Raw genomic sequence first — 24,845 nt, 5'->3', positions numbered from 1 at the left:
ACCCTTTAACACAGACACAAGTCGCCTTGCTTTGCCTGCAGTGCGGCCTGCCAACCTTCACATGCACAGAACCAGGCTGCAAAGACAAAGCCACATCCACTTTGATGGATGGCATGACATATCTATTCTATTCTATTCTATTCTATTCTATTCTATTCTATTCTATTCTATTCTACAGTCTGATTGAGCCCTTGGCCCCAAATTTTGGATTCTATTTGACTCTGAGGATTAACTATCCATGCCTCTCGGGCTGTGAAGTGGTTGGTAGAAGCTGAATTAAAATCTGTGCCGCGCAGTCATTACACTGTTAGCCTGGATGTTAAATTCTAAAATCACAGAGGTCATAATAAGCACCCCGCACATGTAATTTGCTCCAGCCTTCCGCACGTGATCTAGTGACGCTGGGTCACCAAGAAAAATAAAAACAGATACCTTCCTTTCGCCAGGGTTAGTTTCTGCCTGGGGTGCCTGATGGGTGGTTTTGCTTTCCGAATTCGCTCACCTGTTTCTACCTCTGCGACATTTTGCGTCGTCCCTAACAGCCCGACTGAGTTTGCTATTAATACCCCCCCCTTCCCTCCCGTTCAGAGGCGCTCCCTGATGGGGCAGGAGCTATATGCTCGGCTGACGCTAGCTTGCTAGCAGAGTGTGAGGGAGCTAGAGGAAGAAAGACTAAGCAAGTGTTGGTGTGCGCCCCTGTTTCTGTGCCTGTTTGATTGCGCATGTGCGGTGATGGGTGCACGTTTTTGGGGGGAGCGTCTGAACGGGTGCATGGATACAGTAGAGGGGGGCATTTCGGTGCCCCTTTTGTGCGCTCGCTCCTCTTGTTTCTTGGATGAGGATGCAAATTTGTGGCAGCCGCAGTGTTTATGCATTTGTTTGCGAGCGTACTTGTGTTTGTGTGACCATGTGGGTGCTGATTTCTGCAGCCAAAGTGCAGCTGGAGGGGGGCCTTTTTTTTTTTTTTTTTTTCTCCTGCGATATGAGAGCTGCCTAATTTTCTGCTCTCAAATTCCCTCGCTCGGCTCAATTTGAGTGGTGGGCTCGGCTCGTTGAGAAATGTAAATTGGAAGCAATGGCCCTGGATCCTGAGCCGCTATTATCTGACATGAACAGATAGCTTCATTAGACTCTAATAGGAATGTGTCTACTGCCACTCAGCTGGCTGAGTGGTTTAGCACAGCTAACGTTCAGGTGAGCCTCAATTTGGTAGTTTGCGAGCCTAGAATTTCATAATAAGTCTCCATGTGTGAGTCTTCCTGTTTTTTTTTTTTTGCAACTCTTCCTGATATTTAACAGACTCGCCCGGAGAAAATGATGAATCTCCATTTCAACCTTTACTCTGGTGTGAAACGACAATTAGCGCGCAGGCCTGAAAAATCACTTCACTCTGCACGTTAAGTTCATGCAGACGCAGATGATTGGGAGGATAGGATCGCGTTTGACTTAAAAAGATTTTACTGTGCCACGGCAGCCCTTTGCGGCCCGCAAATATTTTCATTGACTTGAGATGTGTGCGCGCTCGCTTGCTGGAGTTTCGAGGAGAGCGCAGGGAGAATGTATTCCTCATATTTTCATAGTGAATCAAGTCACAGCTGCAGGGCCTAACTGCACTGCTGCTTTCGCTTTGCTGTGTGTGTGTGTGTGCGCGCGCGCTCGAGTGGGTAAGCCCGTGCGTGAGTGTACATTTGTTTGTGAGGTTATAGCCGTGGACTGCTTGTGCTTTCGGCAGAGTGAGGACAAAGAAGATGAGTCAGTTCTGCTGGAACAATGGAACTTAATAGCTCTTTACATGTTAACGTTATTGGTCATTTGTTTTTTTTCGTGCAGGTCACTCAGTGTGCGTGAGTGTGTTCAGCTAAAGGCTTTGGGGAAAAAAAGCTTTTCATTAAAAAAAAAATAAGCATATGGCTCAATGTGTGCGAGGATAACGGTCACGTGCATCATTGTTCTATCACCATTTATCGCACTCCAGCCCACTGGAGTTTTATGTTTATTTTCTCTTCACACTACGGCAGCTTCTCGTCCAGAGCCACGCATCGTATTTTTCACAGTTTGAGAAATGTAATAAAAGAAAAAAAAAGATAGGACAAAAAATTAATTTAAAAATGTAATTAATTTAGATAATGAACACTGCCAACTTAGCTCTGGAGATTTTATCGCATCTATATTTATTGTATCTTGGCTCGAAGTCGAAGGAAGTCAAAAGCTGTGCACGCGAACCGCCCTGCGTTTGTGTTGCTAGGCCGAATTTGTGGTGGATGGCGCATTGCAGGTTGACTAACGAAGTGGGGCATTCATTGGGCGTAAAGCCGCCTCCGCGTTCCTCGCTCTGTGTTTCATGACCCATGCTGAAAGTTGCATTCAGTGACAATCATTCGCTTTACATTTTGCAGCTGGGTGTATACGGCAAAAATAGAAAACTTAAGGAAGATGCTGTACGTTAGAGCCACTTTAACTTTAATATTCATGTGTGGTTGAGTCACCTGCCTTTTCCATTGTCCATGTTTATGTGGATAATACTTCAGCCGGACGGAGGTCGTGAAAGTTTCCAACATAACCGCCAAATAAAATGATCTGATAAGATCACTGTGCAGCATCAAACGCTGAATTCATTCAACAGAAGATGACTAAGACCGGCCTGTGTTTTTACAGGGGCATGGCACATTGATTCTGGCTCCGTTTGTCTTTTTAAACGCTTGTTTGAACGGCTTTGCTGTGTGTCGGTCCATGCTGGAAACCTGTCTCGTCGCCCGATGTTTACCCCACATGGGGCAAACGTCCAATTTGAAGAAGAAAGAAGAAAGAATGTATTTGTTCCACTCAGAGAGAAATGAGTGGGTCAAGCGTTTATGTGCTAAGTAGGTGGCTGATATTCTCAGTTGGATGGGTTATTTAACGCTTTATGCTGTCACTTTCAATCTGACTGTCAGTTCCTTCTGATTGGGCCACATCAGACCGGTGTCTGCTGATTCAGATGGTTATTCTGGTTGTTAGTGGAATACTGTGGGCCATATAAATACAACAACTGTCTTCCTCTACTATTGGTTTGTGGAGTTCGGTAGCATAAGTAAAAGTAAAAATAGTTTTCTACTGTCAACTGACACGGTTTCTGTGCCGGTACCTTAACGTTTTCTGTACGAAACTTGCTTTTCCCAAACCTCATTGGACCTCATCACGCCAACAGAGCTTCTTGTCTTCTTTGTCCTCTGTCATATTCCCTCTATTAGTCATGGATTTCCCCTCCCGGCTGCTTGATGTGTGTTTGAAAAGAATGGATTCCTGGCAGGACACACACATAAAATTGTATTTCCATTCATTATAAATGGATTTATAGTTTGGTTTCACTGTGGCCAATTTAATTTCTGACCAGCCGCCGAAACTGGTGATTGCATTTGAATTCCGATTCGATGCAGTTTTGCTTTACCTGGGTAGCCCGGCCTCCGCAGATGTATGTGCGACAAGGTAGAGACGGGGGCTCGGATGGGTCGAAAGCATTAGCCTTCAAACGTGAACATGTCTTGTTGCGTTTTTTGAAATGATGGCTGTCCGGTGCTTCTTCAGCATATCTCCACTGTTTGCACCAGCCAGCTCCTGCTTTGATGCCCTCCAAAGAAGGAAAAGAAAACCTTACTTTCACTATGACCATAGGGTTTAGTCAGTGTGGTTATATGTGTGTGTGTGTGTGTGTGTGTGTCCGTGTGGCAGCTGAGTAAATAGAGTCACGATCAGTGCTCGAGGTTGGTGATCCCTCCTGTGGGATTAGATAAAGGCTAATTGGGGCTAACAAGGACTAGACACTCATATGTTGTCTTTGTTTTCCTCTCTCTCTCTCTTCCTGTCCACAGTCAACCTCTTAGACTCTAAAGCGAGCCAAGGGGAGTTGGGATGGATTTCCTACCCATCGCATGGGGTGAGTATCTTCTATCTCTACATATTTTACCCACATCATGCCTGAATATGATTATATATATATACAGTACATATAGGAGACAGATCCACTAACATGAGTAGAATGGGGGTTCGTCCATGAAATCAGGATTGTCAAACTCCCGTGGTTCTCACTATGTCATGTTGAACGACTGAGCCAAGTGCAGATTAACCTACTTCTTTTTTTTTTTTTAGACTTTTTTTTTTCTCCTTCCATTGTTTGTGTCGCAGGTTAAGGGCTAAGCGTCCGGAGCTTGCCATATGGTCAAGATGCTTAAAGGGGAAAATGTGCTGCATGTAGTGTATGTGTGGGTGTCTGTGTATTTAAACGTGTGTGTGTGTGTGTGTTGTGTTTAAAGCAAGATTAAGGCATTAAGGGATTTTAGGTTGCGCAAAAGCATCCCCAATCGTGATAAGATTACGGGCTTTTGTTTATTTATTTTTTTTTACCGAATATCACATCAACAACAGAGACGGGGATTTACTGCTGTTGCATGTAAACTTCGGGACCGCATCGCAGACATTTCACTTGTTAATCCATTTGTTACACCACTTCATTCCTGTCAGTCGCGACATTTTAATACGGCAGGTAGTCAATGTTCTTCCATTGTATGATTTTTAAAAAGGGAGATGGTGAAATCTGTGTTCAGGGACCGTAGCCTTTCGGTAATTCCAAAAACCTTTTCTAAACAATTTAAATGTGTGTTTTTTGCAGAATGTTTTTTTTTTTTCAGTAGATGTTGTACTGGTATAGTTTTTCAAAAAAAAAAAAACTAAAATAAAACAAAATAAAAAAAGAAAACCGACGCTGCAGTACTTTTGGAAAAAATAATCTCTGCAGCCTCATCTATCAGTTTCCCTCTACCCCCTGAAATCTCCAGTGGGGCTCTCGCTCAACGTTTATTTGTCTAACTAGTTAGACTACTGTGCCTTGGGGCAGGCCCTCTGTCTCACACGCACACACACAGACACACACTTCCTCGTTTTTCCTTTATTAAGTGTTAGAATTACTCCTTGGCAGTGGCTTAAGGTAATCCAGTCATTTGTTCCATGGAGCTGCCAAACCTTGTTTCCCTCGGTCATATACAGCGCTGGCACCGTCAGAACGCTCAGAGTTCCTTCATGAGGTTGGACCACAATGAAAAAAAAAAAGACGACCAAAAGGAAAAACTGCGGCCTGCTTAAAATGCATTTAGTCCAAAGACAATTGCAGGCTATGCAACAATTGCGTGACCATTTGAAGGACGAGATTGATGTTGTGCTGATAGAAGTAATTCGAGTGTGAGCGACTTGGAAAAATTGCGCACCGATATTGGGCGCTCGATCCGGCAGCGGACGTTGGAATGTGCGATGGAGGTTATGCAGTTTGTGCAGCAATGTCTGTCTTATTTCAACTTGTTTGCTTTGAAGACGCTCAGATGAGGAGCTGTTTATGCAGTTCATAAAAAAAAAAAAAAAGCTGTGGGAATGGGAGCCAATGTCATTCTTAAATGAGAATGACTCCACAGAGAAAGGGGGAGGGAGCGGGGAAGGAGGAAGAAGAGGGAAGGAGATGGAGGCGGGGGTGGAAACAGAGAGAGGGGAGGACAGGAAGGAGTGAGAGCGAGAAAGACACACAGAGAGAGATATTGCTGATGATCAAGTCCTCAAGGTGAATCATCTGTAATTACTCACGTCATCCACTGACTGCGCTCCGATAAGCAGCGTGCCCTGAGAGACTGCTGCTCACAAATGATTTCTCATAATGTGGCAGTGGCACTGAGCCCTCTCTCTCTCCCCCGCCACACACTCACACACACACACGCACACACATAGACAAACACTCATTCACATTGATGGAAAGGCCGCGGCTATTGGCCCGCCGAGACACAACGTGCTCCGGTCAGAACAAATTAAGAGCTTAGCCTCTCCTGGATGTCCACTCCGGAGCCTCCGACCGGACTGTTGAGTGTGTGCCTGTGTGTGTTTGAGTGGTTTGCGATCCAGATATACTTTTATCTGTCTGGGAGGCAGACTGATTGCTTAGCCGTGTCCAGGGGGCTTAGCCCATCACTAAAGAGTGTTGAAGATTACATTCTTGCATGCTTTGAAAGCATTCTTCAGCAACAAACCAACACCCCAGACACTGACTGCGAATACAAAATAGAATTAATGGTTACATGCAAACTGAAGTCCATTCTTCGCACTAACAGGGAATACGACAGCGCGGCGGCAGCTCCGGCCGAGAACTTTACGCACTGCGCTGATTGAATATTAAGTTTCTGCCTTGATAAAGACAAGTTTAAGCCATATTTTGCAGTAAAATAGATGCTTTTATGTTTTCTCACAGTCAAAATAAGAACATAAAAATGGGATTTTGTTATAGTTTGTGCAGTAAAATATTTTGTTTATAATACTTTAGTGGTGGTATTAACTAAACTTAAACTTTTGTATCACAACGCTTGAGATCTTAACAGACACAGCTTTCTAATGCAGTCCTGTATAATATGGAATATTAAACTAAAAACACATTCACATTTCAACTCTCCAGTCTGGAAGAAGAAGAAGAAGAAGAGGAAGAAGAACGGGGTGGCAGACATGACGTTTTTATATCCAGTCAGCCTGCTGTCTTTCTTGCCCTTAAAGTACAGACCCTTGTTTCATCTTCTTTAGTCACCCAAAGGCTTTTAAAGCCCCCGACCTCCCTCCCCCCGTGTAGTGTGTCCACCCCATCTGCGAAATCAGCCTGACCGGCATAAACTGCTCCCCCTACTCCCCCAGAAAGAGCGAGAGTACAGGGAAAAGCCCGTCCATAAACAAGGATTAGCAGGGTAAAGCAAGGGACTAGAGATGAGGAAGTGGAGGATGTATAAAACGTGCTGCAGCTACATTCCTCTTGGTAAGACCGGCTAATGCAAACGCTCATGGCTGACAACGCATAGCGGCATGTACTCACATCTGAATGAAATATTCTTCTGTTGAACATCACACAGAAACTACAAAAATGGGCAACCTGCACCTTTTAAGTGTACACACAAGCTGTGTTATACGCTGAAGTGCTCCCAGCATCCTTCAGAGTTTGGTGTCGGCGTGTCCTTGAGCAAACCATAAACAAGGATTAGCCGGGCAAAGCTCAGAGCGAGGAGGAAGAAGAGGAGGCATGAAGTATGCGTTCAGGTTTTCCTTTGGTAACGCCGGCCGATGAAATGTCCTCTAACTGATACGCTGCAGTTGTCGAGCCCGTGACCCGGCCGACCCCTGTGGATCCCAAAAAGTAAGCCGCCTTTGCATTTGCCGTAGACGCCCCGGCACTAAAAATCCCCCTCTCCACCTGTAGAGATGCGACGGACAGTTAGAAATGCACAACATGTCCGCTTTGTTTTTGCGTTCCTGTTTTTTTTTATCTTTCGTAATCCAATTTCCCAAAAATCACAAATAGCCAAATTTGCATCGTAAAATAATAAATGGAAAATTTTATTAAAAAATGTAAATGGAAAGCTCTCACAATTAATTCAGTTTTTTTTCATAACATAAAGCTGCATTGATTTTGTTAAAATTAAATAATAACAAAAACATTTTTCAATTAAAATTAAATACTATTCAAATATAAAATAATTATTCTTAAAAAAAAAAAAAAAAAAACTCAAGCGCTCCAAATGCATTGTTACCCTATCCCGGCCCTTATACTGGCCCATTAACTGCCATTGACCTGAATGCCTTTGAAGTGGGAGAACTGGTGTGCTGAGTCGGTGACTCTGGGACGTGCCTGTTGCCGTAGCTATGTCTAGAGCGGATCGAGTTACCACACTTCATTTTACTGTCCCGTTAGCTCCTTCACCTACAGCACAGATCAGAGGAACCATGGGCAGGATCACACCGAACTGTGCCCCAGCTGTGACCATCAGGGGTCGTGGTCAGAGGTCGCAAAGGCTGGTGTAGGGTCCTGGTGTTGTTATGTATCAATTAGAGGGCAAAGGGAGGGGAGTTAGCCCCCCCCCCCCCCCCGGAGAGAAACAAGGGGGTGGCTGCTCAGTTTAGACCTTTATTTATCCTGGTTGACATACAGTTCCACACATTCACAGGGGGAGCTGCCTCTGCTGGTGGCGGAACTGGTGGATAAACAAAAGCAGCACAAAACAACAAAGCAGGGAAAAAAAAAAAAAAAAAAAACAGACGGCACACCAGAGTTAGTGACGACTCACAACAAAATGGTACTAGGTTCAAACATGTGTGGAGTGTTGATGTTCTTCCTCTGCCTGTGTGGGTTTTATCTGTGTGTTAGACCGTGGTGTACCGAGCCTTTCGCCAGTGGTAGCTGGGATTGGCTCCAGACCACCCGCTAGGAGTGTCTACACTTTTTTTGGCTCGCGATCTACCTTTACAAGCACCAAGTCAAAGTGATGTAGCCACATTTAGAAATGATATACACTGTATACGTATGTGTATATACACCAATCAGGCATAACATTAAAACCTCTGACAGGAGAATTAAATAACACTGACCATCTTGTGACAATGTTCTGCTGAGAAATGTTTGGACCTGGCATTCGCGTGGACGTCACCTAGACATGTACCACCCGCCTAGACCAGACCGGGCACCCCCACCCCATAGCAATGACACTCCTCCCCAGTAGGACGCAGCCTGACACAGACACTTACCATTTAGGAACAACTGAAAAAAAACATAAAGAACAGCACAAGGTGTTGACCTGGCCTCCAGTTTCCCTAGATCCCAAATTGACTGAGTATCTGTGGGATGCACTGGAACAAACCTGATCCACAGAGACCCCTCCCCTCAATTCATAGGACCCGAAGGTCCCCCACTAACAACATCCTGTTGCCAGACATCACAGGACGCCCTCAGAAGGCCCATGTCTATTCTCTTGTACATCAGCCAAATGTCAAATGCCACAGTAAAGGTAGATGAAAGCATCAAATCTGCCAGGAATTTTGACAACACCGAATTCATTCAAGAGAAGAAGAGGACCGAGGCAGATACTTATGTCACTGCCAACCTGTTACCAGGCGCTAATACTTTCTTATTAAGCAGGGATCTCGATATGATTGAAAATTCCTTCCAAAATTGCCTGTTTGTTCCAGTTCAGGGTATTTTTATTCAGACTGAGTGAATATTCTCTTGGTCGAATACTTGATTACAAAACAGTATCTCTTTTAGCTAATGTACTTCTGGATTGGGAAACGGATAACGATGCTCGTCACTCCTTCTTGTATGAAGGATGCATAAACAAGCCTTAGATGACTAATGGAGATAAGTGATTCAAGGTTGGAGGAGTTCATGTTCCTGATGTAATGTTTGGGAATGGTAATGGGGGAGAGGAGCTTTATCTCTCTCTCGCTTACTTTGGCAGAAACTTGCTCGAGTTTAGTCACCTTTCCCTGGAATATGACACAGTACACTCACACAAACGTACGCACATACCCGTTTGCCAAACGCAAGCTCTCGTGTTTGCGTTTGGCAAAGATCTTCCGAGCTCACACGGATATCTGCACAGTGAGGCTAAATGGTGTACACAGACACACTGACAAACACAACAAAAAAAGCAATAAAGAGTCTTCCTTAAATATTGACTATACATTACCAAGATACACAGCCATGTACTGACTTCATTTAAACTTTTTTGTTATTTTTTTTTTTATCAGTTCTTTGATATCACGTGCGTATTTCTGTTTATACATACAGCAGGTAATACGTCTGCAGTGATTGCATTTGCACAAAAAGACTTCAAATTCCTGGTAGTGCAGCTTTTAAATCTGTGAGAAGGACACTGTTTGACTGTGACAATAACATATACTCTAAATCAAGCCTAGTAGCATGCTTTCATCTCATTATCTTCAAGTACATTGTCTTATCAGACGTAATGTCAACACAATCACTTATCATCGTGGCAGATCCTGCCCTCCCGCCGCTCTCTGCCGTCTCGAAGCCTATCAGCAAACATTTTTGCACGTCGTCACATCATTTTTATATACATATTTAAACTCTGTTCCGCTCGTGAGTGGGTGAACTGTTATAGTTTAGCTTTAGCCCTCTATATTTAGCCCCCCGCTCGACTCCACAGACATATCCCTGTTATTGTTAGACCAGCAGAAAGCTCGAACTACCCTCTGATAAATGAGGTGGCGCCAAAGAAAGCATGACGGGGGAGACTAAACACCAACGGAATCACTCCCCTCAGTTTTCCTTTCACTTTATCTCTTCCTTTTTTCTTTTTTTTTTTTACCTCAGTCACTTTTATTTTCTTGAGTTTTCCTCTTCCTCTTTCTCTCGCCTTCTCTCTTTTCTCCCACTCTCTGGGGGTTTTCATTAACTTTACTTTGAGATGAGAAAGCAAGTGGCCATCCTTCAGCCTGAGAGCTCCTTGAGCACCAGACACTCGTAGATACGCTTTACACCCACATACCCGCACTCAACACTCATGAAATAGAGGACCGGCATAGCTTCATAGCTCGCCATTAATTTCTGCGTTGGGGCTGAAGGCACCTACTGTGTTTGCCCACTGTTAGACTTTAAACACTTCACTTGAGCCCCATGTGTGTGAATATATGCGTGTGTTCTCCGCTGATGCCAGTGTGTTGGGAGGGATAATTTAGAATTCAATTTCAAGAACGTATTTTCTTTGTATGATTCTGTCTCTGAAGAAAGCGCTGCTCATTCAGGCACGCATCCACGGAAAGAAAAAAAAAATAAAACAAAACAGACAAAGCATCCATCTGCACATTTGCGCCCATCCATTCTAATGACTGTCATTTTAACCACTATGAGCCCACTCTTTCAGGTGTTTATCCATTCATCATCGCTCTGATTCACTGTTGATTTGCCGGGACAGCAACGCCAAAGAGCATGATCAATGAGTCTTCCCGCTGTGTTGAATTCAAAAGGAATGACCCCGCTTCTCTTTTTTTCTCCTCTCCTCTCTCTTTGCTTTCTCCCAGTGGAGGGAAAATGTAAGATAGACACGAACGTTCCTGGTATACACTCACATCTGTCTTTACGTCGTAGCTTCTTTCGTTTTCATAGTGGATTCAGCACGTTTCCTTTAGTAGCAGTAGTACTGTGATGCAAATAACCAAGACTGCAGCTTGAAAGTCCTCACTTTTAGAGAAAAAAAAAACATGTTAGTACAAGGGTGGAAAAAAACACTACCGGGTTTTGTTAATGTGTAACATTAATTGAGCAGCTCCGCACAAGTCTGGAAAGATTGAAAAGAGGAAATTACACTTGGTGGTTTTTACTCAGAAATGTTTTCACAGCATTCTAATCTAGCAAATTTGGCTAAGGCAGCAAGTTTGCTTTTAATTAATTGGAGCAATTTCCAAGAGATCTGCTGGTGTGATTTTTCACCCTTAAGTGTTTATTAGATGCTTAGTATTCAGCAAGACTGAATCTGGATCTAAATAATTCATCTGTAAATGCTTACAGGGTGGAGATAACTTTATGTTTTTCTCTGCTATCTTCCCCTCCTCTCCTCTCCTCCCCCCTTCTCTGGCTCTGAATACCTACTTTCTCACGTCTTCCTCTTCAACCTTCCTGCGATCTTTTCCCTCCTCCTCTGACACCCACACCTCTTTGACTTCTACCCCTTGCCTTTCCTTTTCATTTCGAAACTTCTTACTTCTATCGCTTTCCTGATATCTATGCCTCTCCTCCCATCTCTTTCTTTGCATTCCTCCGTTATGACTCTCTCCAATCTCTCCCCCTTCTTCCTGTATTTCCTATGCCTGTTGTCTGTGGCCCTGTCTTGTCTCCCTCTGTTTCTCCTTTCGACCTCTCCTTCTCTCCATCTTTTCCAGTGGGAGGAGATCAGTGGGGTGGATGAGCACTACACCCCCATCAGGACCTTCCAGGTCTGCAATGTGATGGAGTACAGCCAGAACAACTGGCTTCGCACCAACTGGATCCCTCGTCAGTCGGCCCAGAAGATCTACGTGGAGCTGAAGTTCACCCTCAGGGACTGCAACTCCATCCCGTTGGTCCTGGGCACCTGCAAGGAGACCTTCAATCTCCTCTACCAGGAGACAGATGACGACCAGGGCAGCCACTTCAGAGAACATCAGTTCTCCAAGATTGACACTATCGCTGCTGACGAGAGTTTTACCCAAACCGACCTGGGAGATCGCATCCTCAAGCTCAATACTGAGGTGCGCGAGGTGGGTCCCATGAGCAAGAAGGGCTTCTACCTGGCCTTCCAGGATGTGGGCGCCTGCGTAGCTTTAGTTTCAGTGAGGGTGTACTTTAAAAAGTGCCCCCACACCGTGAGGAATCTGGCCTCCTTCCCCGACACTGTGCCCATGGACTCCCAGTCGCTGGTGGAGGTCAAAGGCTTGTGCGTCAACCACTCCAAAGAGGAGGAGCCTCCACGAATGTACTGTAGCACGGAAGGGGAGTGGCTCGTGCCTATTGGGAAGTGTCTATGTAACCCAGGATACGAGGAGAGAAGCAGCACCTGTCAAAGTAAGCCTTCTTCGTTTCTCAACAGTGCCCTCACAGTAGCTTTGTAATCCACCTATTGCATGCATCTACTTTTCTTTGTAGGCATTTATGTTTTGTGTCTCCCGTTCACCTATCAGATTTTGGAACCCGTGGCCCAAATAAATCAAATGATTTCTTTCTGCCAAAGGAAACCGTTTGATGTGAAGACTCTCACAGTTCATATCTGTCAGCCCTGATGCTTTAATGTCAGATACCAAGCTGATGTGTGTATGGGCGTACGCTTGTGCAGATGTGCATTTCGTATGTGGGACTCCCGGGCGAACCGAAGAATCCCTGGGTGTTTAGCGATAAGTTGGTCGTTACAGATGCGTATTCCCATGCATGTGTTCAATGTGTTATCCAGCTCCTTGAACTACTGGGTGCAGCTCATGGTGGTGCTCTTCTCTGTGGCACATCATTAGCTATGTGTTGATCTTAACCAGGGTAGCTAGGATGGGACTGATAACACAGGATAAAAAAAAAAGAGGGCTGGAGTGGATCGTGAATAATGGAATAGTTGCGGTGATCGTAGCTGGTGCTGGTGAAGGCATGAGAGAGTAGTCATTGAAGTTGGTTGCAAAAAGTCATATATTATGTCACCGCAAATTTTGCCTTTCATTTTCCAACTATCTTGACTGCTCTTTCTGTCTGCAGCATTGTCATCACACATGTTTTGCACTAGGCTGGTTTTCATTGTTGGTAAATGGTGATTGGAAAGAATGAAAATGTCAGAACGATTGCAGGCACTAGATGATTTCCTGGCTGCGGTGCCAGGATTATGAACTGACATGCAGCCTTTTACACAGTATTTTGCCAGTAGACGGAGACAACTTGTGCGTTTGTGATTTTCCTTTGATCGTCCTCGTTCCACTTCACATCATTTGACCTTAACGACTCCGTCAGAAAACAGGTAGACGAAAATCCTACGACAGCATTAGATATCCACAAAAGTATTTGTTTATTAACATTTTTTAACCATGTCTTTCTTGAAATCATGCGCTTTAGTATCCATACAGCAGCTCCGTTACAGCGTCCCGACGTTGTCTGTGAGGAAGCAAATATAGACGCGCTGAAGCGATGAGTCCCCGAATGACTGAAAATTAAGGGGTCAGCCTCTGTGTCTGTGTGTGATGCGAATTGAAACACACTGCCAGAGAGCGCCTGTAGCCTGACTCAAAGTATTATTTTCAGCCAGATTAGATAAGAGCTCCGGCTCTCTAGGGATCTCCTGACTGGAAGTAGTCACCCTGGTTGGTGCCCTGGCTCTGGTTGTCAATCAACCTCTCATGGTTGACCCGACACACACTGATCAGACATAACATTATGACCACTGACAGGAAAAGCAAATAACCTCGGCCATCATGTGACAAAACAGTGTCCTGCTGGAAAACATTTGGACCTGGTGTGGATGTGACTCAGACACATACCACCCACCTAGACCAGACCAGGCACCCCCACCCCATAGCAAAGACATTCTTTGATGGCAGCAGCCATCGCCAGCAGGATGCAGCCTGACAGAGGCACACACACAAAAAAAATGGTGTAGGAACAACTAAAAAAACATGAAAACAGCACAAGGCGTTGACCTGACCTCCGAATTCTCTAGATCCCAAACTAATCAAGTATCTGTGGGATGCACTGGAACAAGCCTGATTGACAGAGGCCCCTCCTCTCAACCCCTCAAAGAACATTGAATTAAGTTAAATGGGGAAGCAGACAACAGTATGCCTTATATATATCACACATATATTTATATATAATAATGGCTACTTTAACTTTTCACAGATGTTGATTTATTTATTATTTGTTTTTGAGTAATTTCTGCTCCTTTATGGGGAATATGGCCTGTAACAGATGTAGATGTAATACTGTAATGTACAGTTCACTCACTGTGTGATTTCCTGGTTCTGTTTAGTTCTGTTTGATCATGCTTAAGAAAGCTGCTGAGTGAAAAATGAGAGCAAAGTTCCAGCTGCATGTGCCATAAACCCTCACATTCTCTTTGTTGTGGAAAGTTTCTGTGGTCCAAGTCGTTCTATAAGCGTTCCTCTCTTCTCGTTTTCAGCGCTCTGCCCTCTCAGCTGAAAAGCAGCCGTACCCGCTGTGCGTTCGAATGCAGTCAAAAAGGTTTAGCAGGAATCTTTCTTTAGCGTTCTCAGTTATTGCACTTTGTGTCAAATGATCCCATGTTCATCATGAGCTTTCTCCTCTCCAGGGCCGTGCCCACTGTTAATTAAAGATCAAAGTCAGCCTCCCAGGTCAAGCCCCTGTGGTCGGGTCAAGGGGAAGCTCTTTTTCTGGGGCTGTGGACTCCAGTTGGGTCTGTCTCACTGTCCAGATGCGAGGTGAAACACAGTCAAAGCTGTCGGATAAAAAACATATGTGCATTGGACAACATAACCACAAAAACAGGGAACAGAATGAGATCAATCAGTGGATTCAAAACTGATTTCTGGTCCGTGTTGTGTACATCTGAAATGAAAAACTTCATGAAAGTCATTAGAATTGAACTTTTTTCCAAATAAAATAGTGGGAAAATACACTTATTTTACATTTATGTAATACGTTTGGAAGGCGCTTTCCTGCCTCTTTGACGTTGTCCCCGAACTGGAACGAACAAAAGGTGTCATTACAAGAATGGGGCATTATGCCGACAAATGGCAGAACCCTGTCTCCCTCTTACCACCCTCCTTTCACTTCCTGCCTCTGTGAATTGTGTGAATGTTTGGATGTATTTGACAATCTCTTATTAGTTTCAGAGTGGCCTAATGGACTCTAATAAGGTCTTATGTTACTCTGGAGTGGGACAGCTGCACCAACAGGCCCCCGCAGCCCCCGCGTGCAGCCGTCGGGGGCCCCATCGTACAGCTCGCTCTCCAGGCCCTCTGTGTTAACAGATAGATGGCTGAACGGGCTTAGGTCACCGTACAGACAGATAGCAAAGAAGATGAAAATATATTTACAGTGCTGCAGCCAGCTAAAACAGGAAGAAACAGATGTCGAAAACATGGGTTCTCACGTATTTACACGTCGCAGACCTTCAAACAGACCCCCAAGACTTCGTACCCTGAGTCGCCGTCGTTGATTAATTGTGAAACGGGCTAGATGAGAGAGAGAGGAAAAGACACATTTCAGCGGGTTCGATAATATCCAAATGGGACTTTTACAGAGCTCTGCATTGACTCTTCTGTGACCTGGGAAATCACCAATCATATTGCAGTTTCAGTCAAACAAACATATATTATTAGAATGCTATGACAATAGAGAAACAATGAAGTGATTAAACATGTTGACTGGCAGCAGCAACGAGGTTCATTTAAGAATGCGGTGACGTCCGTGTTTGGGCCGAGGGCCGCTCATTCGGCTGTCAGCTCTGAGTCAGATGAGGGTGGAGCACCTCCTCTGAATATTTTATGCTTTGTTTCTTTTGACAAGATGCCTTGATGCGACTTCCTCCACTTACCTAGGCCTCCGCTGCTATAATTGAGCGAGAGAAGACGAAGAGTTTGAGCCAGAGAGAGAGAGCAGTTGCCTTTGTTTATGCAGGCTCCGAAGTGTGTTTAAGGGCTTTAACAGAGTACTCTTGAGCATTAGACTGTCATTATCTTCCTGGGATGTGTGTCTGCGTGCATGTGCGCGTCTGCACGCGTGTAGCCGGAGATGCTTGCGAAAGCGGGGATGTTTTTGCAGTGGCGCCTTCAAAAGAGCACATGAATCCTGTCTGGCTTGGAACGTCCTGCGCGAGTCGGACTCATGCGAGTGTGCGTGTTGTGCATTGTTTGCGTAAGTGATTTCTGCTTCCCTATCGGAAGATGTCATCTGATTTTGTCATGGCAAAAAGTTTTAAAAAGCTGCGCAGTGGAATGGACGCGTCAGTCATCTTCTGGATTACTGTATGTTTTGCGAGCAGCCTTCGGCCTTTCCTCGGAGAATGTGAGGCCAGATCTAATCTCCCTAAGTCCGTCTTTCATCTGTCATTAGAACAGACTGGAGCAGGTGAACCGGCTCGTATCTACCATCGGTGTGAAATTCCTGCAACCCTAATTTGATCCTAAAACAGCGAACGGATGCCTGTTTGTCGAAAGTGTGCGCGTGTCTGCGCGTATGTGTGTGTGAGCTTCGTGCGTGCGCGCCGCAAACACGAGCAGCTGTTCTGCTCTACGTTGAGACCCAGGTTTACATTCTTTCAGGATTTACCAAGACACACAACCCTGAAACTTGCCAGCACCCTAATGCTTATTACGATTACACATTCGCTATCATAAATCTGGACACAAATACACAGTGTCACACGTGCATAAATGTGAGTTACGAGCCTTGTCAAGCGTCGTTTGTGATATATTTTTAAGCCGCAAGTGGGCGAAGAAATAAAAAACAGTTTTAAAAAGAGTATTGTCGAGATTTATTGTTGATACATCTGCATGCATGAACAATAATTTCTATTTGCTGACGGGGCCAATCTCAGCATTCAGAAAAAAAAAAAAAACTTCTTTCTTTTGTTGACTTCCTTTGCTTCCCCTCTCCCTTGCTGCTCACCCCAGTGGCTGATGGTCTTGGCTGCCGGTTCAAAGCCCTCCGTCCATCTCATGTCGAATGTTTTACATCACTCTCCACTCTCTCGCTTAAGTGATTTAGCCGCTGCCCTCATGTGCACAGCGCGGCCTGGCTTTCAAGCACGCTCACATGATGCATCTTTCCCTGACATTGTCACGCAAGCCTGCATCAAGCTGGCCGATCAGATACCTAGCTCGGAATGATTCAGCATTTTGTTGTTTTTTTTTGTTTCTTTTTTACCATTTAATTGCTCTGATCAGCAATTTTGTCTAACGTTTCAGGGTCGTTGGTAGTGCCGGTCAACTGCGTCTTTATCAGTCTGGTCAGACCGGAACTAAATGCTATTTACGTTCGGCAGGAAATGGTCACATCCATCTGTCCATCTAGCCTCACTCACGAGGAGTTCAAATTTCGGTTGTTGTCACTTAACCAAAGTGTCGTACTCTTTCAGGTATGCTCACTATTTTCCTTGCGGTTTTTCGTCCCCCGTATTGTTTTCCGCACCGTGTTTTTTTGTGTATTTTTCCTGCCAGACTGTTGAGTTGAGCGCTGTGAATTCATGGAACTCTTGGCTCTCCTCTGGTCCCTTGGAAGGGCTGTGTTTGTTTGTGTTGGCCATTATATAACTGCCCGGCTCTCACCAGAACATGTCAGCTCTACACACACACACACACACACACACACACACGCACTCACTCAAACGCTTTGAAATGCGCACTCTCATAGCATCACATCTCCCCTCAATTGCACTGGCTGTAGTAACTATTTCTGATCCAGTAATAGGCTAATGCATTCCCTCTTTTGTGTTGTCAGAGATGCATTGGCATCCTGTGCGTCTGTGTGCTTTGGCTCTCACGTATGCAGTACGTACTCTGACACACTGCTCCTTCTTCAAGCGGCACCCCGCCACACATTGTACACCGCAGCATCATGCGCTCAGAGAGGAAGCAGCACAGTGGAGCACAGTGCAACCAATATCCTGTCATTATTGGGCATTTTGTTCCTCGCTGAAGGGCACCTCCAGTTGCCGCGGCTCAGAGTGGAGGTCACACATTTTCAGAACCAGTCCGGGGAAGCTCGTCAATTAAATCTGTCCTGTCCTATGGAAGTGTGTGTGGAAGCGTGTGTGTGTGGGTGTTTGAGTGAATTGAGCATTATACTGTAAGTGGCTCTGTTCTAACACTGGTGTTCCATTGCATCAGCTCTCTCCTCTCTTGTCGGTTTAGCTTAATGTGGAGCCTTTTTTTTTTTTTTTTTTCTGTTGCAGCCTTTTGGCTGTGCGCTGCCTGGCATTTAGCCCTTTTGGAGCTAAAAAGGAGAGGAGAGGCTGGAAGAAAGGACAAGGCTTGGATTGAGTGCTCCAGTGAGAAAGGTCTTGAATTGCGATGTTAACAGCATAACAGCATCTAGCAGAAATTGCTAAATGTAAAGCTACACCCGACTTTTTCTCCTGCCTGAAATCTCAGTCATATCTGCTTGTGCACATACAATTGAAGGAAATGCAAACTTTGGCACCGTAGGAACCGAGCACTCATGGGGAAGGGGCATATTTATTGATTTATCATACATATATTATGTTTCATTTCAGGTGAACTTTACGCACCCTGCTTCAAGTTTTATTGAATCTTGCTCTGTTACTATATTTTATTGACTCGTAAACAGCTCAGTTGTGGCTGAGCTTGGACCAAAAGAGAATATGCTTATTCATAAATGTATGCATCCATTAATATGGTAATTATATATAGTATTTAGAATGGATTACTGACTTTAGAGTTGCCTACTATTTTAAGCTCATGTACCCCGCCCCTCCCCTCCCTTCCCCGCCCCTCCCCTCCCAGTTATTTCCAATGCTGCTCACACAACTGCTAGACTGTATGGGGATCTCCATAACATTGACGTGCAAAAAGCAAAACAAAGAATGAGCTAATTAAATCATGCCGAGCATCCTGCAGCAACTGTGCAGGCTAGGAGCAACGCGCTGTCTGTCTGCTGGGAGGGAGACCAAATGCGCCGAATTGCTAAGTATGCAAAGAAACAGTGATTGCGTGCATGCTGTGTATAAATACGTGCGTATTTACACGTGCGTAGAGAGAGGAGGCAAGAGAGTGCCCAATAGCGCGAGAGGAAGAGCGGGGCGGAGAGAAAGTGCACATTCATCTGCTCATCCATCGCTACGTGTGCTTCCTGAAATATCGAATGAACATATGTCTGTGTCTGAGTCCCTCTTAAATCACTGTCTACTTCTTCGTCTCCGTGTGCACTCATGTAGTATATTGATGCTGTCTGTATGCGTGTGTGTGTGAGAGTGTGTGTGTGTGTGTGAGTGTGTGTATCTGGCATGCATAAGGCAAGGACGCTGCAGCCAAGGATGCAGGAAAAGGTTTGTTCATTCTGGGTATTATTGCCTGTTTGCTTTTCTTTTTATGGGCCTTCCAGCGGAGGCTGGGGGTGACGGGTAAGCCTGTCACCTCGGGGCCCTGGTGCTGCTGGGACTTCAAAGCTGTTGGTAACCACAGGCTCAGGAATTCAACCCAGCACACACACGTGCAAATGCACACAAATGCGTACGCGCGCGCACGGGCACGCACGCACACAACCGTGCGTACTACAGAAATGGAGGACTAGATAGATGGGGTGTTTATTTGATGGAGAGGCCCCTGCCAGTTGACAAAACCTCTTCACGGTGGTAAGTCTTTGTGTGTTCAAATGTGTGTGTTTGTGTGTGTATGTCTACAATGTATGGAACTGCGCTGTAGTGTACATAGAAGATTGTATAGTTGGGTGTAAATACGTGCAATATAACGGCACATAAGTGTACTGCTGTGCACTTGGCTTGGTGCAGGATAACTGTGGCATAACTTCAAATATTTGTCGCTGTGTGTACATTTATGTGAGAATGTGTGTCAGGGCACAGACAAGGACAGAGGGAGGGACACCCCGGGATGCGTCCTGCTCAACAGACAAAGTGAGTGTTTGGATACACAAAGGGGAGTGGAACGGCGGAGGGGAACATGGGAGTCACTCCGTCATTTCTGATAGATGAGCGAGAGAGGGGCGTTAGAAGGGGAGGAGGGGGGTGAAGAGGAGGAGAGAAAGAAAGCGGGATATTGCAGTCTCCCGCTGATTTGTGACGCTATCAGTTCTGCGTTCTGTGTTTTTTTGTCTCCTCTAATTGTTTTCCCTTCAATGTGTCTTTCAAAATGTTATGCTGCGTTGGCCAATAACAAATAGTTTCCACAACAACTTGAAGACAAAGGTGTGCCACAAGGACAAATACAGCAGGGTGGAATACAACAGAATACAGTCATATCCTGTCAATAGGCCGAACCTGTGGTATTTAGTGTTAGATTGTCACATTCCGAATCAAAATCAGAGATAAAAAGGCTGTTTAAGATGAACCTTGTGCGGTGTCTGCTGTCCTTGGTGCTGAAGATATGCTGGCGCCCTCAGCTGTAACCTCAGACACATCTAGGGGCTGCGCCTGTCAAGTGTCTCACTTATCTAAACACGCACCATAGACGTGTATTGTACTGCGACACAGTAAGTAGTTGTCAGAAGCATCATCTCATTGTACGTCTGAGATGCGTTCAGTGAAGAGAGGCCTCTCGGTGTCATTGCGGTTAGAAAAACCCAAGCGTCGCCGCATAAGTGTCTGTCTTCGTGCAGCTGTCTCATCTTTGCTCTGCTGCTGCATCGCAGATGTCGCCGTAACCATAACATTTTAACAAACGCTACACTTTTTTAATGACAGCCCGAGAACAGCAGTCTCAGCCGTAACACTTCTGTGAATAAGGGCACAGCATGGAAGTCAGGTAATTCTATAGTGTGGCCTCATATTTTCAAAGACGCGGCGGTTGTCATTGATGTAGTGATTTATTATTATTGCTGTATTTGTTTGTGAAAGAACTCTGTCACAGAAATCTCGTCCTCACTGATGTGTTTATTTTCTGCTTTGATGCTCTGTTCTAATGGTAATTTATGTCACACATCTGCACTCGCAAACAACATGTTAAGCTTGAGTCCAGGAGGAGCATGAGATAACGGCATGTTCGAAAGCCACCGATACTATTTGTACCTGCCACTAAAACGCCAGGCGACCCAGGTGACGGGTCAGCTGTGATGAGTTGAGATAAGATGAAGTGGAAGTGAGCGACTCATCTATGAGTTGAAGTTAGTAAATTTTGATCAACAGTTGCTTTCACTCATTTCACTGCACCACCGAATATAGAGAAGAGTAGATTTGGTAGTTTGAAGCAGGCTGAACAAAAGAGAGCTTCACGTCCTTGTCCAGCCACTGAGACACGTGAATAAGGAGGTGCATTTTAGACAAATTACAGATTAGGTTCGTCACTACAATTCTGGGAAGGTGCATATTGGGTTACAGTATAGTATACTGTGCAGGGTTGCAGAGCTACGGCGTATGTACGCTGTCAAAGTGACAAATTACGTTTAAGGCATTACCATTTGTGCCAAGTAAAGTTTGGTTTGTATTCCAGCAACAGGTCTAGGCAAAGCCTACGCCGTTGTGGCTAAAGCATTTATGCTTGTTCACTAGTTTGTCGGCACTTTTTGATGGGTTCCTATAACCCAAGCTTAACCTGTAGCATTAGGATGGTGCATTGGTGTCTGTTTCCACAACTACAAAGAGCGCAAATTCAACTTGGATTGCATTCCTCCATCAAGCCAACGGCAGGTCACCCCTGGGTGATGACACTATGCTGCTTGGTTGAAAGGTCGACTATAAGCTGAATGGGAGTGACCAGAGCAGAAGCGTGAAGCCTATGTCTCTAAGCAGTGCTCGTGGTCGCTGAGGCAGCAGGTCTGCCAGTATCAATGCTCTCCGATGTCGATCCATATTAAAACTCGGTTTCACTATAAATAAGTTCTTTATCCAGTCTGTTCTGTGGCAAGGGCAGAGCCAAAATGCCTCAAACATGACAAATAGTACCCTACATTTGCACATGTGCCACATATTTCTCGACGCTGCCACTTGGCAGCGTACAAATGCGGCGCTTTGTGTCTACAAGGCTATTCGCGGCACCAATGCATTATAATGCCAGAGCCTTAAAGCAGCCTAGAGAGAGGATGAACTTTGTAATATTTGTATTGGTTAAAGACAGTCCACACTTAAATACTGTATCAAATAACACTGACTACAAACCTGTAAAAGTCTTATTTATTACTTTGGAGTTCCAAGTGGTTTTTGCTCACAAACTGCGCTTAACCCACACAAAATCCCCTCATTTCTCCTTCTGTCTCTCTCTCTTACACGCAGAGGCGATCCAATCAGTCTGATCCTTGGTGTGCCCTTGCTTGCTTTGTGTTTTTTTTTTTTTTTTTAATCTGTTTAGTTTCTTGTAACTGTGTTTGCTCGTGTTGTTGACCTTGCTAACGTAACCTTGGTGTTAACGTTGTTTGTGTCTGCGGCCATAATCAGGTGTGCTAGAAGTGAGCTCCACTGGGATCTATATGTGCTTGTGCATGTAAGGGAGACGGGGAGAAGTAGGGAATGGGAGCACGACATGAGTGTGAGTGGCATGCCTGTCAATATATATGGGTCATTAGTAAACCAGAAATGAGCTCGAGAGGAGAGGAAGACAAAGCACTTACCACAGCTGGAACCACTTCTTACTGACACACACACACACACACACACACAAATATGAACGCTTCACTATAGTGCAGTGATCTGTTTTGTCAATCCTGTCCTTAATCAACATTTTCAATAATGTTGCACATACAAATTTCCTCCTGTCTACAGGTATAGATTAGAGACATCTCTTTCATTCATTTCTCATATTACTTCTTTGACTGTGGAAGGACATGTCTTGACTTTCCAGGTCCAGTTTCTGTTGTACTGTTCCTACGTATATGCTGACTCTGCTAGCAAATGCGGAAGGAAACATATGGTAGTGGGTCTGCTACAAACTACAGCATTGGCCTATATACTGCCATAAATCTGTAATAAGACGTGTGTTGACTTTAGGAGTGAGAGATATGTTCTGCCATTCTGAGCTCATGGTTCTTTCCAGAACCTGCTACATGGTTTAGATTTATTAAAATTCGCTATTCACATGTGGATGAAATGGATAGCGTGAGGTTCCTTCGGCCATTCGCAGCAAAGATAGTTCCAAAAGGTATGTGAGGTGCAGATCATTTTTTGTTTAGACACGCACATGTGACCGTGAGGTTGAACTTGTGCCCCGAAAAAACTGGATCCGAACATTGTGGGGGGAAAAAAGCGTTTCTTTGAATGCTTTTCGAGTCTCATTGTTTAGAAGACTTCTAAAAGGAGCTTGTTTGGATGGATGTAAACCAAGTAAAGATGTCACAAGATGCCACAAGGCAGAACTAACAGTTAGTGAGGTACCTATGTCAGCTTAAGATTTTATTTCTGTCTGTTGGCCTGCAGACATTCCTGAGAACAAAAACTTGGATTTTCCGTGAACAGTGCAGAACCTTACCTTCTTTAACTGCCAAGCAAACCAGTAAGTGGACTCCACTGACTCATTGCTAAGGCACACACACGCACGCACACACTCCTCATCCGAGCGCACACAAAGCAACCAGGGGAAAATGTGTTTCTCAGCTTGTGCCCTTGCTCAAGCCACCGATGTCCCAGACAGGGCTGTATTTCTGAAATGATCCATAGACTCAGACTCCATGCATCCTTGATTCTTCCCACTCCGGCAGTTGATCGAGATGCAGCGAAAGGTCTCTGCAGTCATTTGTTGCGCACTCCGTAGCCATCCCTCTCCAGACGCATGAAGCCGAGTGGTGACATTTTACCGTCGACGGTGGTGGCGAAAACGTAGAAATGGCGTCAGGCGGAACGGCATGCCCTCTGGTGTGTTTGAGTCGCGTGCGCGCGAACCCGTGGACCTGTGAGAGAGGAGCGAGTCGTGGGAGGACTGTACTGCTGTTGTGTATGCATATGAGCATGTCAGTTTGTGTGCGCTGATTAAAGGCAGTCAGGCCTCAGCGATCAGGCCTTTAACTGTCCCTGCGCTCCGAATGCCAAACACAAGCGAGCATTCCCAGTGCAGCCAAGCGCGGAGACTGCAACGCCAGACCACACTGGACAGCCTTAAAGGCCCACAGCTGTGTGCATGTGTATATATGTGTGTCCCTTCTGTGGAAATGGTTCACATTGAATTGACAATTTAGTTTGTTTTTATCCTAACTATCGATTTCAAGCATATAAACGAAACCCTAGTGACTCTGTGGGAAACTCTGTGTGTTGCTTTAAGTTCTTTCACTATCATTGTCCAGTTGTTGAGTACTCCTGTCACAGTTTGAAGAAGTAAGGGAAAGCAGTTATTTTGAATGTTGAAAAAACAAGACCTCAGATTGGACCTTCAGATTCAGTGCGTTGGTATCTGGTAATCTAATATTTCTTTCTCAGTTTTTTTTTCTCTTTTTCCCCCCTTAGTTTATTGTTGTACATGCTATATTAAGGAGTAAAGAAAGTCTATTAATCGCTATTTATATTTTACTTACATATTTTGACATGTAAGTAAAAGTGGTTTGGTTTTTCATTTCATGTTTGACCTCATGAATCCCAGTATTACAGATTACCCACATCTTCTAATAGTCGACTTAGTCGGGGGCCTGCATAACTGACGTACAACTCCCCAGAAATGTAACTACGGCGATGCAGAGCGCAAGTGCTGTGATTGGTCCACTTGGTAGTAGCGTTTTTACGCTTCAGTGTTTCTGGCTGCAATTTTCAGATTGATTGTTTTGGGTCAATAAAGGTGGAACAAATCAAGGAAAGTTTGTATGACTCACTGACTCGTCTTCGGTGAAATTTCCGTGAGAGTTTCCAAGTTTCGTCATTGTTGAAACTGAAGCAAGAAGTGGAAATTGAAACTGGAAGTAGAAACAAAAA

At 44.8% G+C, this 24,845-nt stretch overlaps 1 protein-coding gene across 4 annotated transcripts in view; it reads left to right on the top strand.

Annotated features, from left to right (window-relative positions):
• Positions 1 to 24,845, top strand: part of epha3 (eph receptor A3) — an 88,909-nt gene that overhangs the window by 4,248 nt on the left and 59,816 nt on the right. For 3 of the 4 annotated variants that reach the window (XM_047600592.1, XM_047600589.1, XM_047600591.1), the window contains exons 2-4: positions 3,849 to 3,913; positions 10,864 to 10,875; positions 11,722 to 12,382. In XM_047600592.1, coding sequence (XP_047456548.1) covers positions 3,849 to 3,913; positions 10,864 to 10,875; positions 11,722 to 12,382 — 738 coding nt within the window. The remainder of the gene's footprint in view (positions 1 to 3,848; positions 3,914 to 10,863; positions 10,876 to 11,721; positions 12,383 to 24,845) is intronic. The other variant, XM_047600590.1, reaches the window with a different exon arrangement.

Source organism: Mugil cephalus, chromosome 12 (genome assembly GCF_022458985.1).
Source record: "Mugil cephalus isolate CIBA_MC_2020 chromosome 12, CIBA_Mcephalus_1.1, whole genome shotgun sequence".
In the NCBI taxonomy this organism is placed as follows: Eukaryota; Metazoa; Chordata; class Actinopteri; order Mugiliformes; family Mugilidae; genus Mugil; species Mugil cephalus.
This window is presented reverse-complemented; position numbering and strand designations above follow the sequence as displayed.